Source organism: Bufo bufo, chromosome 6 (genome assembly GCF_905171765.1).
Source record: "Bufo bufo chromosome 6, aBufBuf1.1, whole genome shotgun sequence".
In the NCBI taxonomy this organism is placed as follows: domain Eukaryota; kingdom Metazoa; phylum Chordata; class Amphibia; order Anura; family Bufonidae; genus Bufo; species Bufo bufo.
Window position 1 is genome coordinate 79,102,610 of NC_053394.1, and position 13,076 is coordinate 79,115,685.

At 42.5% G+C, this 13,076-nt stretch overlaps 1 protein-coding gene across 4 annotated transcripts in view; it reads right to left on the reverse strand.

The window, feature by feature from the left end:
• The window catches only part of PCGF5 (polycomb group ring finger 5), a 107,390-nt gene that overhangs the window by 18,047 nt on the left and 76,267 nt on the right, over positions 1 to 13,076 (reverse strand). For all 4 annotated transcript variants that reach the window (XM_040437290.1, XM_040437286.1, XM_040437287.1 and 1 more), the window contains exons 2-5: positions 10,776 to 11,089; positions 8,008 to 8,104; positions 5,806 to 5,861; positions 3,939 to 3,998 (exon numbers count right to left, since the gene is read on the reverse strand). In XM_040437290.1, the coding sequence (XP_040293224.1) occupies positions 3,939 to 3,998; positions 5,806 to 5,861; positions 8,008 to 8,104; positions 10,776 to 10,959 (397 nt within the window). In that variant the 5' untranslated portion in view covers positions 10,960 to 11,089. The remainder of the gene's footprint in view (positions 1 to 3,938; positions 3,999 to 5,805; positions 5,862 to 8,007; positions 8,105 to 10,775; positions 11,090 to 13,076) is intronic.

The following is a 13,076-nucleotide window of genomic DNA, read 5'->3' on the forward strand; positions in this document are numbered from 1 at the left end:
TAGTCACTTCATTAATGTCTCCTACCTCCTATGCCTCCGAGAATACTGTACAGAGGCGGGACAGGGGCACGCTTGTGTTTAGCGGTACCCCGGAGCTATTGGTTCCCGTGAGAGGATGTCCGGCTTAGGGGTAGTGGTGTTCTCTGTTTCAGCGGCAGTGGAGGGAGGCCGCGCTATGGCCGTCCCAGTGCCGCAGGCTACGTGCTGCACGCTATGCACCAGAGCGTGTCAGCACAGTTGTTTCTGTTGGTGTCTACAAGCGCTCCTGATGAATTGGTGGCAGTAAAAGTCACCAGAGACACGCGTCGAGCGAGATAGGCTTCCCTGAACTATGGAGGGGAGAGCCTTTAGTTTATAGGGGACACTATTAGGTAGCCGATTTATATAGCCCCAAATGGGAGTGCAGACTAACGTTAGTGACCGGACTACTGACTAATAGGGGTTGATGGAGGTATACATACCACAATAAGTCCATCCCCCCTTCTGATTTGGTCATAAGTCTGCCCCCCTGGCGGTATATATAGTCTTGGGTTTGGGCAGTATTATATGTGCTAATGTAGTGGGTGCCACCCAGGATAGTGTACATGTCTAGTTTATATGTGTATTTGAGAACCTTCACACATTCTTTTTTTACATAATTTAATAAAAGTTACATTTTAGCGACCACAAATATCAAAGTGAAACGGACCCTTAGGCCTCTTTCACACGGCCGTTTTTTTTCCCCGTTTACTGGCCGTTTTTTGCGGTCCGTATACGGTCCGTATACGGAACCATTGATTTCAATGGGTCCGCAAAAAAAACGGAATGTGTTCCGTATGCATTCCGTTTCCGTTTTTCCGTTCCGTTTTAACATAGAACATGTCCTATATTTGGCCGCAAATCACGTTCCGTGGCTCCATTAAAGTCTATGGGTCCGCAAAAAAACGGAATGCATACGGAAGTGCATCCGTATGTCTTCCGTATCCGTTCCGTTTTTTGCGGATCCATCTATTGAAAATGTTATGCCCAGCCCAATTTTTGCTATGAAATTACTGTATACTGTATTTGCCATACGGAAAAACGGAACGGAAAAACGGAACGGAAACGGAAACACAACGGAAACAAAAAACGGAACAACGGATCCGTTTAAAACGGACCGCAAAACACTGAAAAAGCCATACGGTCGTGTGCAATAGGCCTTAGCGGGGGATGATCATCACGGACCTTGAGAGAAAATACCGGCTAAGCTGGTGGTGGCAACCCTGGCTGGGATGAAAACTTCCACTGAGGACTTCAGAGAGGATTGGGTATGGCAGGGACTCTGCAATGTGATTGGAGGAGATGCAGTGAAGCGAGCCCCTCCCCCTCACTGCCTGGCTTGTTCCACTATCGCTGTGCTGACAAGCAAAAATATGAATATGTAATGGCATCTGGGCGTTTGGGGCGGCAATGGGTCCCTCACTGACGTCGGGCCCGGGGCTGCCGACCCAAACGCCCCTACTATAATCCGCCGGTGGTTTAGATAATTATTCCTTACCATGTGGATTGCTGTGGGAAAACCTTTTCAAGAGGTTTTTTTTGGGACTTCGATACTGATGACCTATCCTCGGGATAGCTCATCAATATCTGACTGGTGAGGGTCTGACCATCCCCCTACCATCAACACCCCCAATCGCCTGTTGTAAGTGGTTGTAATACTTGGGCGAGCACTATGGCCTCTTTTTCGGCTTGCGATGTCACATCTATTAGTCACATGCCCTCTGTGCAGATCAGTCCCATTCAAGTGAATAGGACTGAGCTGCCGAACCAAGCAAAGCTGCTATGCAAGGCACAGTGCTGTGCTTAGTGTACTCTTCTCAGCACTGTGGCCCCTTCCAACAGCTGATTGGCGGAGATGATCAGATACTAATGGCTTATTTTGAAGATTGGTCATCCATACATCAATATGTAAGTTCCTGAACATCACTTGTCCCTTTTGTCCGATTTGCCATCAGTTCGTCTGCTTGACTTGTTTCTACAAATACGTTCCTGCTGACAACTAACATATTGGAGGAAGCAATATGTCATGTATTAGATAAGCATTCTTCCTGAGGTACATCTTATTTGTCATACATTATGAACAGAAAATGGCTAAAAGTGAATCAAGAAAATGAAAGCATTTCACCAGGAAACACTGGCTTCCTGGTGCACATATATTATTACACTGCAGGGTGAAAAAAGGACTCGTTCAGCATTTGCTTCAGGAAGTAGACGTTTCCTGACCTAGTGAATACAAGTCATTATCTCCTACCATTAGTTATACCGAAGAATTACATTTTCCCACCTTGTTAGCATTTTACATGTTAAAAGCAATATTAAAGTAAGGCCTCCTGCACACGACCGTATGGTTTTGGGGTCCGTTTTAAACTGATCCGTTTATCAGTTTTTTTTTGTTTCAGTAGTGTTTCCGTTCTATTTTTCCGTTCCGTTTTTCCATTTGTGATCTGTTTTTTGCGGATCGCAAATGGAAACAGAAGCATACAATAATGTTTAAACAGTAAGTACGTACATAAAAAAATTGGGCTGGGCATAACATTTTCAACAGATGGTTCTGCAAAAACTGAACGGATACGGGAGACATACAGATGCAATCCGTATGCATTCCGTTTTATTTGCGGGCCCATTGACTTGAATGGAGCCACGGAACGTGATTTGCGGGCAATAACAGGACATGTTCTATGTTTGAACGGAACGGAAATACAAAAATGGAAGGCATACAGAGTACCTTCCATTTTTTTTAGCGGATCCATTGAAATGAATGGTTCCGTATACGGAACGCAAAAAACGGGTCCATTCACAAGGGTCCATTCACATGTCTGCAGAATGGGTCCGCATCCATGCGGAACGGGTGCGGACCTATTCGATTTCAATGGGGCCGCAAAAGATGCGGACAGCACACAGTGTGCTGTCCGCATCCGCACTTCCGGTCCGTGGCTCTGCAAAAAAAATAGAATAGCGGACAAGAATAGTCATTTTCTATTATAGTGCCGGCCAGTGTCCGTGTTTTGCGGACTGCAAAACACTTGCGGACGTGTTAATGGACCCTAAAGTGTTCTCTCTTAAAGGGAGTCTGTCACCACATTTGAGCATATTAGACTGATCAAATAGCGTTATATGTGCCACCCAGAACTTAAAAACGGTACCTTTGTTGTATCTAATGGAGTTTTCTTTCAGCCAAAAATTAACTTTTAAGATTCTGTAAATGCGCCCTCTCAAGTGCCCAGGGCGGCGTCTCAATCGTCCGAGCCCCAGGCAGCACCTCCTCAACGACTCATAACCCCGCCCTCCGTGTGCCTCTGCCCGCCTGTTTACTCTCCTCCTCTCTCCTTTTCCACTGCGCTACGAATTTGACCGCGCAGCCGCAGTGGAAAAGGAGAGAGGAGGAGAGTAAACGGGCGGGCAGAGGCACACGGAGGGCGGGGTTATGAGTAGTTGAGGAGGTGCTGCCTGGGGCTCGGACGATTGAGACGCCGCCCTGGGCACTTGAGAGGGCGCATTTACAGAATCTTAAAAGTTAATTTTTGGCTGAAAGAAAACTCCATTAGATACAACAAAGGTACCGTTTTTAAGTTCTGGGTGGCACATATAACGCTATTTGATCAGTCTAATATGCTCAAATGTGGTGACAGACTCCCTTTAACAGATGTGTTCATGATAGAGAGTTCAGGAAATGGATGAACATCACTGCATTATATCATTTTTCAGAGAAATATGTGCACAGGTAGATTGGATTTTTAGAAAATAAGGACTCCAAATCTAAATTCTGCAAGGATATAACAAAATTTATAACAGAAGAAGTTTTTGAAAAATGGCGGGCTCTTGGACAATCCCCTCAGATATCAGTAAACAGGACATTTATAATAAACTATACATTTCATGATTTTTTTTTAAATATACAAATATTACACATATAGAAATACCTTCTCCATTCTCTTGTGGTCTTTTCCTCTTCCAGAATTCTGATTCCCGGTCTTCCTCTTCTAGTTACAGCAACATAAAAAAAAAATTAAAGTTAACAGGACGTATTGTATGATTAAGGAATACAGTACTAGCATCATGGTTCCCACTTATGGCAGAAGCCACAATGTTGTGATAGTTTTGTTGTCCAATGGAATAAAGTGCCTGTGGTTTCTACAGCAAGAACGGCACTGTAGACTGTTCTATCTTTGCTATTAAAAACACCAAAAAGCTTGACAGAGATCCCAACAGAGCATCACATCATAAGTGTGAACTTGCCCAGGCTGTACGTGTACAGTAATATATACAGTACAGACCAAAAGTTTGGACACACCTTCTCATTCAAAGAGTTTTCTTTATTTTCATGACTATGAAGGCATCAAAACTATGAATTAACACATGTGGAATTATATACATAACAAACAAGTGTGAAACAACTGAAAATATGTCATATTCTAGGTTCTTCAAAGTAGCCACCTTTTGCTTTGATTACTGCTTTGCACACTCTTGGCATTCTCTTGATGAGCTTCAAGAGGTAGTCCCCTGAAATGGTCTTCCAACAGTCTTGAAGGAGTTCCCAGAGATGCTTAGCACTTGTTGGCCCTTTTGCCTTCACTCTGCGGTCCAGCTCACCCCAAACCATCTCGATTGGGTTCAGGTCCGGTGACTGTGGAGGCCAGGTCATCTGGCGCAGCACCCCATCACTCTCCTTCATGGTCAAATAGCCCTTACTTTCAAAGTTTTCCCAATTTTTCGGCTGACTGACTGACCTTCATTTCTTAAAGTAATGATGGCCACTCGTTTTTCTTTACTTAGCTGCTTTTTTCTTGCCATAATACAAATTCTAACAGTCTATTCAGTAGGACTATCAGCTGTGTATCCACCTGACTTCTCCTCAACACCACTGATGGTCCCAACCCCATTTATAAGGCAAGAAATCCCACTTATTAAACCTGACAGGGCACACCTGTGAAGTGAAAACCATTTCAGGGGACTACCTCTTGAAGCTCATCAAGAGAATGCCAAGAGTGTGCAAAGCAGTAATCAAAGCAAAAGGTGGCTACTTTGAAGAACCTAGAATATGACATATTTTCAGTTGTTTCACACTTGTTTGTTATGTATATAATTCCACATGTGTTAATTCATAGTTTTGATGCCTTCAGTGGGAATCTACAATTTTCATATTCATGAAAATAAAGAAAACTCTTTGAATGAGAAGGTGTGTCCAAACTTTTGGTCTGTACTGTACATCTTGAAGGGCATCTGAAGTGCAGATTTGTACCTATGACACTGGCTGACCTGTTACATGTGCACCTGGCAGCTGAAGGCATCTGTGCTGATCCCATCTTCATATGTGCCTGCATTGCTGAGGAGAAAAATGATGTTTTAATATATGCAAATGAGCCTCTAGGAACAATGGGGGCGTTGTCATTACACCTAGAGGCTCAGCTCTCTCTGCAACTGCCATGCCCTCTGCATTTTGAATGACAGAGCTAGGCAGTAAAATGTCACCAGACCTGCCCCTGTCAAAGTGCAGAGGACACAGTAGTGCCAGAGAGAGCTGAGCCTCTAGGTGTAATGGTAACGCTCCCATTGTTCTTAGAGGATCATTGCATACATTAAAACTTCATTTTTCTAAGCAATGCGGGCACATATGAACATGGGCCCAACACAGATGCCTTCAGCTGCCAAACACACGTCAGCCAGTTTCATAGGTACAAATCTGCTGACAGATGCCCTTTAAGATGTATATACAGTATATATTACTGTACACATATATCTAGCACCCCAATCTTTCAATTTTACCTATACACAAGAAAGGTAACATACCTTCCCGTAGACCTGGTACCAGTTTAAATATGATTTCTTCAAGAGTATTGTCTAATCTAGAAATTAAAATAGGAAAACCAGTTAATTACTTTTTTTTCACCACAACAACAGATCCAAAATTTTCTTTATTTTTCTGTTCTTCTGACAAATCAGAAGAATGGAAAAATAACTGTGATATGAACAATGGCAATACAACAATAAAATTTGGGACAGGGGCAAAAAAAAGGCTTGAAAAGTAAGTGGTGTTAATGAAAAAGAGCTGGAGAAGCAATTTGCAACTAAGGGTCCATTTACACGTCCATAAGTGTTTTCCTGTCAGCAAATTGTGGACCCGAAAAACAAGGACATTACGCATTTTGTGGGCAAAGGCTCTTTTAAAATGGACTGAGGCAAAATGGAAAATTGTTCTGTGGTCAGAATACAAATTAGAAATTCTTTTTGGAAGTGACAGACGCAGTGTCCTGCGGACTCAAGAGGAAAGGGAGCAGCCAGCTTGTTATCATCGAACAGTTAAAAAGCCTGCATCTCTGATGGTATAGGGCTGCATTAGGCAAGGGCAGCTTTCAATGCTTTCTGGAAAGGCGCTTTCAATGCGGAACAGTATATAGAGGTTTTAAAACAAAATATGGTACCATCCAGACAACCTCACTTTCAGGGAAAGCCTTGCATATTTCAGAAAGAAAATGCTAAATCACATACTGCATCCTTCACAACAGCATGGCTTTGTAGAAAAAGAGTCCAGCTGCAGAACTGGCCTGCCTATAGTCCAGACCTCTCACCAACATTTGGCGCATGATGAACTAAAAAATCAGGCCAAAAAGACCCAAGACTGTTGAGCAGCTGGAATCCAATATCAGACAAGAATGGGACAACATTCCGCTCCCAAAACTCCAGCAATTGGTCTCTTCATTTCCCTGGTGTTTACAGACAATGGTAGACATGGCCCTGTACAAACTTATTTTTTAGATGCGTTGCTGCCGTCAAGTTCTGAATGAGTTAATTTTTTTCATGAACTAGTAAAATGTCTCATTTTTAACATCCGATCTTTGTTCTATAATCTACTGTGAATAAAATATGAATCTATGAGATTTGCATTTCATTGGATTTTGTTTTTATCTATTTACATTTTACACATTGTCCCAACTTTTTTGGAATTGGGGTTGTATATATGGGTTTCCTTTATTACAATAGAAAAGGGGAAAAAATTACAAATTAATCAAGTCTGTTAACAATTAGCAATAACCTAAAGGTAAACTTAAAGGGGTTGTCTGACCCATAAATCAGTTTTATTTATGGCCCTGATAGTGTTTAACATAAAGAAAAAACAGCCACTCACCTCTCCAGCGGTGCTCCGTTCCAGAGCGGACATACCCACGACTGCTGAGGCCAGTGAAATGGGTTTTCCGGGATTTTAATAATGATGACCTATCCTCAGGACAGGTTATCAATATTAGATCAGATGAATGGGACGGCTTGTCTTTACACCTGCTCACTGCTGCGATGTCGAGCAGGTAAACAATGAAGGGAGGGCAGCCTCAAACCAGCTGATCGTGGGGGTGCCGGGTGTCGGACCCCCGCCGATCAGCTGGTTGAAGGCTGCTCTCCCTTCATTGTTTACCTGCTCACGATCGACATTGCAGCAGTGAGCAGCTGTAATGACAAGCCGTCCCATTCATCTGATCTAATATTGATAACCTGTCCTGAAGATAGGTCATCATTATTAAAATCCCGGAAAACCCCTTGAATGGCTGCAGTGGTGCATGTGATCACAAACAGGAAGTCACACTTCTAGTCCGCAGGGGACAGGAAGTGCGGGTACAGGACCCTCTGCGCTGGAGCAGAATGCTTGTGAAGAGGCGAGTGGCTATTTTTTTATGCTCAAGGCCATAACTAGAATCGGTTTACGGGCCAGATAAAATGAATTCCCGTTTTGTAAAGTGATGACAGATCACCAATATACGTAGTTACTTTATGATCTGTGGGCGTTCGACCCCCACTGTTCCTGAGAAAGAAGGTGAGGTAGCGCTAATTTATCGTAGCACCCGCTTAGCCGTTTTTCACTGCTCAGCAGCACCCGGCCATCAGACTACAGTACAGCCACCGTCCTATTCAAATGAATGGGGCTGGTTAGAGTTTTGAGCACAGCAGCATGTACTGTACAGTATTCGAGATTTATAATATGTAAATGTATTAGTGCCATACCTTAGCATTTCCCAAGGGTTTGTTTCATGAACTTGAATCCCACATTTGGGGCAATCATTGCTTTCTTCAAAATGCTGGACAATGCAACTCTTACAAACTTGAGAAAAAATGATAATATTAAATCAAATAATACATCAAATAAAAAAAGTTATCACACGTTCAGTTAAGTTGTCAGTAAAGGCAGCCCCTGACAGTGATCCCTGCAGAGCCTGTATTTATACCGCCATACGATAATATATTAGGAATCGATTTATGCTCCCCCCAATGCATCTCAGCCCTCACATCTGACATTACGAGATGCTGAAATTGTTACCAGGAGCTGATCAGGTCCAAGCAGACAGTGCCAGAGTCACACAATGTGCCCACTAAAGCAGTATAGGGCAGCACAGTTTATACACAACCACAGAAGATGAGGCAAGGCTGAGCAGGAAAGCTTCTGACATCTTCTGACAGTGCCAGAAAAATATATCTACACCAGCTATGAGCTGCCATAGATTCGAGCTGTATTTTACACTAGTTTCTGGTGTAGATTATAAAAAATTTGTGATCCTCTGTTGTCCTCAACCCTTCCTCCAAGTCTCACCCCATTCTCAACACTTTTGAGAAGTGTCAATCGGTGTAAAACAACACAAATTATAGCACGGCTAGAGCATGCAACGTAATCTGCAACTTTTTTTACTCCATAAAATTGATGTAAATGCAGTGACAAACCTGCCCCAAAGTGCCTACAAATATGCTGCATCTAACGTTCTGGGTAATTTTCTTTTGACTTTTGTGGAAGTCTACTCAAAAAAAGCTGATTCCTGGACTTGTCTACTTGGTTCCTAAAATCTGCAATCGTTGTTTTCGTCTCCTAAAAAACGTAGATTCCACTAAATAAGCTTAAAGATCACCCTAACTGACATTCCAACACTACCTCCCGCCGACATGTCCAGAGAGGCTTATTCCATATCTCCACCTCTTGTCCGTATTCTATATTTCAGCAATGCTTATGTCTGAATCTGTACTGGGGATGCCCACAGTCTGGACAATGCCATTACAGGTGCACTGGAGGAGGTGTAGGTGAAAAGGACCCGGGTCTTTTTGTTTTTTTTCGTTTGGTCTGGTGTCTAAATTATTTTTAAGGGGTCTGGTCTGTGATCAGATTTAGGCCTCATGCACACGACCGTTGTTTTATTCCGTGTCCGTTGTTCTGTTTTTCGTGTTTTCTGCGGACCCATCGACTTTCAATGGGTCCGTTGAAAACTCAGCTAATGCACCGTTTGTCATCCGCGTCCGTGATCCGTGATTCCAGTCCGTCAAAAAAATATAACCTGTCCTATTTTTACACGGAAAACGGTTCACGGACCCATTCAAGTCAATGGGACCGCAAAAAAACAAGGAGGCACACAAGATTGTCATCCGCGTCCGCGGCCGTTTTTTTCCTATCATTTGCATTGCAAACCTGTCTTAGATTTTTTTTTTTACTTTCCTTCATGTCTGGTGATCCTCCAAAAATAAAGGAAACGGATCACGGAACAACGGAACCCCATTTTGCGGAACGGAACACAACAACGGTCGTGTGCATGAGGCCTCAATTTTAGGGGCTTAGGGGTCTGAATAAATTTTAGCTGTCTGGGGTGTGAAATCATTTCAGGTGTCTTGTCAGGGGTCTGTGCAAATTTTAGGGTTCTGGTTTATGATTTAAAGGTGCTGTGCCAAGTTTTAAAGTTATCCCCTATCCACAGGAGAGGGAATAACTAATTGATCATGGGGGTCTGACTGCTGGGATTCCCACCAATCCCAAGAGCTGTTATCCCATCCAGATGGAGTGGCAGATCGAACATGCACCCTGCTGCTCCATTCATTCTCTATTTGGCAGTCCTGCAGAGAACGAATGGAGCAGCAGGGTTCATGTTCGATCTGCTGCATCAGAATGTGGGAACAGAACCCCGTTATCGGGATTGGTAGGGGGATCTAATGGGTTTAAGGTCACCTGCACAAGGGTGCGGGTGAACTCACAAATGTCTGTGCGGATTTATGTGCGTTTCTACCGAATATCCGAACCAAAATCTGCAATTTCTAATTGTGTTTTTTGGTGCACATTTGATGCGGTTTTGCCACAGATTTCACCCTTCCACTAAAAAGAGTGAAATCAGCAGCTAAAACCGCAAATATAATTGACATGCTACTTAATTTGAAATTTGCATGGCAGTACTTTACTACGCTGCATTTTTTCTGCACAGGAATACGCATCGAAAAACCACACGTATTCCGCAACGTGTGCAGGTAGACTTGGGGTCCGGTCTGGGGTCTGAATGGTTTCTTAGCTATTTTTGGAGTCTGTACTGAATTAATTTGTTAATTTGGGTCTGGTTCAAGATAAGAAATCTTGATGTAAATAATTCCAAAAAAATTGCTTTTCTGTTGCTGTTCAGCTCAGACCTTCACCTGATTGCAAATCCAGGTTAAGTAGACCTTGAATGAAGCTAGCTGAGCACCCCTGGTCTACAATGTATGGACAGGGCTTTAACTAATGTGTCTAAACATTGTGTAACTTGTCTGCCCTAGACACCGCGCCACAGATTCTGATGGTGCTAAATAAACTAATAATAATTATTATACTGGATGAGAAATTTCCAGGTACATACACATGGAGGAAAAGCCCCAGTAACCAAATAGGAGGGATGCAAAATGTGAAAAGATGTGAAACCGTACCCCGAAATACAAGATGTACAGTTTCAGACACATATTACGCCTTTGGTCAGTGAACAAGGTGCAATACTTACATGTGTGCAGGCACTCGGTGACTGTGGTTGGCTTGATCAGATAGCCTTTACAGATATAACAAGTGATATGTGGGTTGAATTCTTTTACAAAGCGCCTTCTTTGGGTTGCCATTGACAAGATGCCTAGAGACAGACGATCCCTAGACACAGGCAGACACTGAAGGGACCAGGATTTAACGAGCATTGGACTTCGCACTTAAATTTCTCACATTTTTCTCCATGTGAAGGTTGTGTTCGAGATGAACCGCACTGAAGTAACGTTCATCGCTTCAATTTGCCTTTGGCTGTTTACAATCTGTTAAACCTCGAGGCTCCTGCAAAGTGAGACAAAGGAAAAGAAAAAAAAAAAGATTCATTCCACTACACAGAGGAGACAATGTGCAAGACGACGGACAAGCAAATTAGTACCGTAATGTAATAGACAGATCAAGTACTTATCTACTTGTCACTAGTACGGATATGACAAATCTGCCTAAGGCTACATGCACAGGAACGTTGTTTTGTTTCCGTGTCTGTACCTTTTTTTTGCGGATAGGATGCGGACCCATTTATTTCAATGGGTCCGCAAAAACTGCGGACATCACACCGTGTGCTCTCCGCATCAGTTTGTCCATTCCATAGCGCCGCAAAAAAAATAGAACATGTCCTATTCTTGTCCGTTTAAGGCATTGTTACAATAGATCCACAAAAAAAAAAAACGTATGGCATACGGATGTCATCAATTTTTTTTTTGCGGATCCGCAATTTGCGGACCACAAAACACATATGGTCATGTGCATGTAGCCTAAGGCCTCTTTCACACGACCGCATTGATTTTTCAGTGTTTTGCGGTCCGTTTTTCACGGATACGTTGTTCCGTTTCCGTTTTTCTGTATGGCACATACAGTAATTATACAGAAAAAATTTGGCTGGGCATAAAATTTTCAATAGATGGTTCTGCAAAAACGGAACGGATACGGAAGACATACGGATGCATTTCCGTATGTGTTCCGTTTTTTTGGGGGACCCATTGACTTGAATGGAGCCACGGAACGTGATTTGCGGGCAATAGTAGGACATGTTCTATCTTTCAACGGAACGGAAAAACTGAGATACGGAAACAGAATGCATACGGAGTACATTTCATTTTTTTTGCGGAACCATTGAAATTAATGGTTCTATATACAGACCGTATACGGAAAAAAAGATGCAGACGACACACCGTGTGCTGTCCGCATGCGTACTCCTGTCCCGCAAAAAATATAGAGCATGTCCTACTCTTGTCCGCAATTGCGGACAATAATAGGCATTTCTATAATAGGGCGGACAGTATGCGTACTGCAAAATGTGGAACGCGCGTGGCGGGTATCCATGTTTTGTGGACCCAAAATTTGCAGACCGCAAAACACATACAGTCATCTGAATATACCCTAATGGTGGAAACCATTGTGGCTATTACAACAACTAATTCACTGAAAGTTTACAGGTTATTTGTAAAATGGCTACCTGTCTCTAGGTGATGTCAGATGCTGCTGCAGGCAGTAATGCTGTATATATGTATACATATGTACAGTACCATTGTGCAGATATAATAATGCTTTGTGAGCAAAACCTTCACTTCAGGTATATTAGAAAACTGTATAACTGCCTGTTCTCTAAACCAAAAAAATATAATTATTAAAAGCGTAATACCTCTTTAATACATAACCAGCCAGATGTATCCTTCTAGGACAGGGATCAGCAACCTCCGGCACTCCAGCTGTTCTGAAACTAAAGTTCCCAGAATACTTCATTCACTTCTATAGGCGTTACAAGAAAAGCTGAACAAGTGGGAATGCTGGGAGTTGTAGTTTCTCAGCAGCCGAAGCGCAGAAGGTTGCTTACCCCTGCTCTAGGAGTTTGGAAAGAAGGAGGTGTCAACTGTATAACATATATATATAAGATAATACACAAATACATGAAAAATGCCCCCCTTTCCAATAAAATAAAACGAAAAGTCACAAAGTGAACCAACTGTATAATATATAGGAGTAAACATCAATTATGTTAATATTTTTTCCATATAAGAGAAATAATATGTATTTCTTGTAAAATGCTATAGTTATTTTATATATTTAAATACAGTCCTGGAGGCGGCCATATTGTAGGCACATGTTTCTCATATTGTCTGTATAGACCGCGCATCGCCTGAACGCTACTCCTGTGAAGTGAACTCCCAACCTTATAATGATTCGCCTCCAGTCTCACTACTTATTTACTGAACTGTAGTCACTGTATTATGTGATAACAGTTCAGTAGATCGTCTGTAAGGGCTTGTTCACA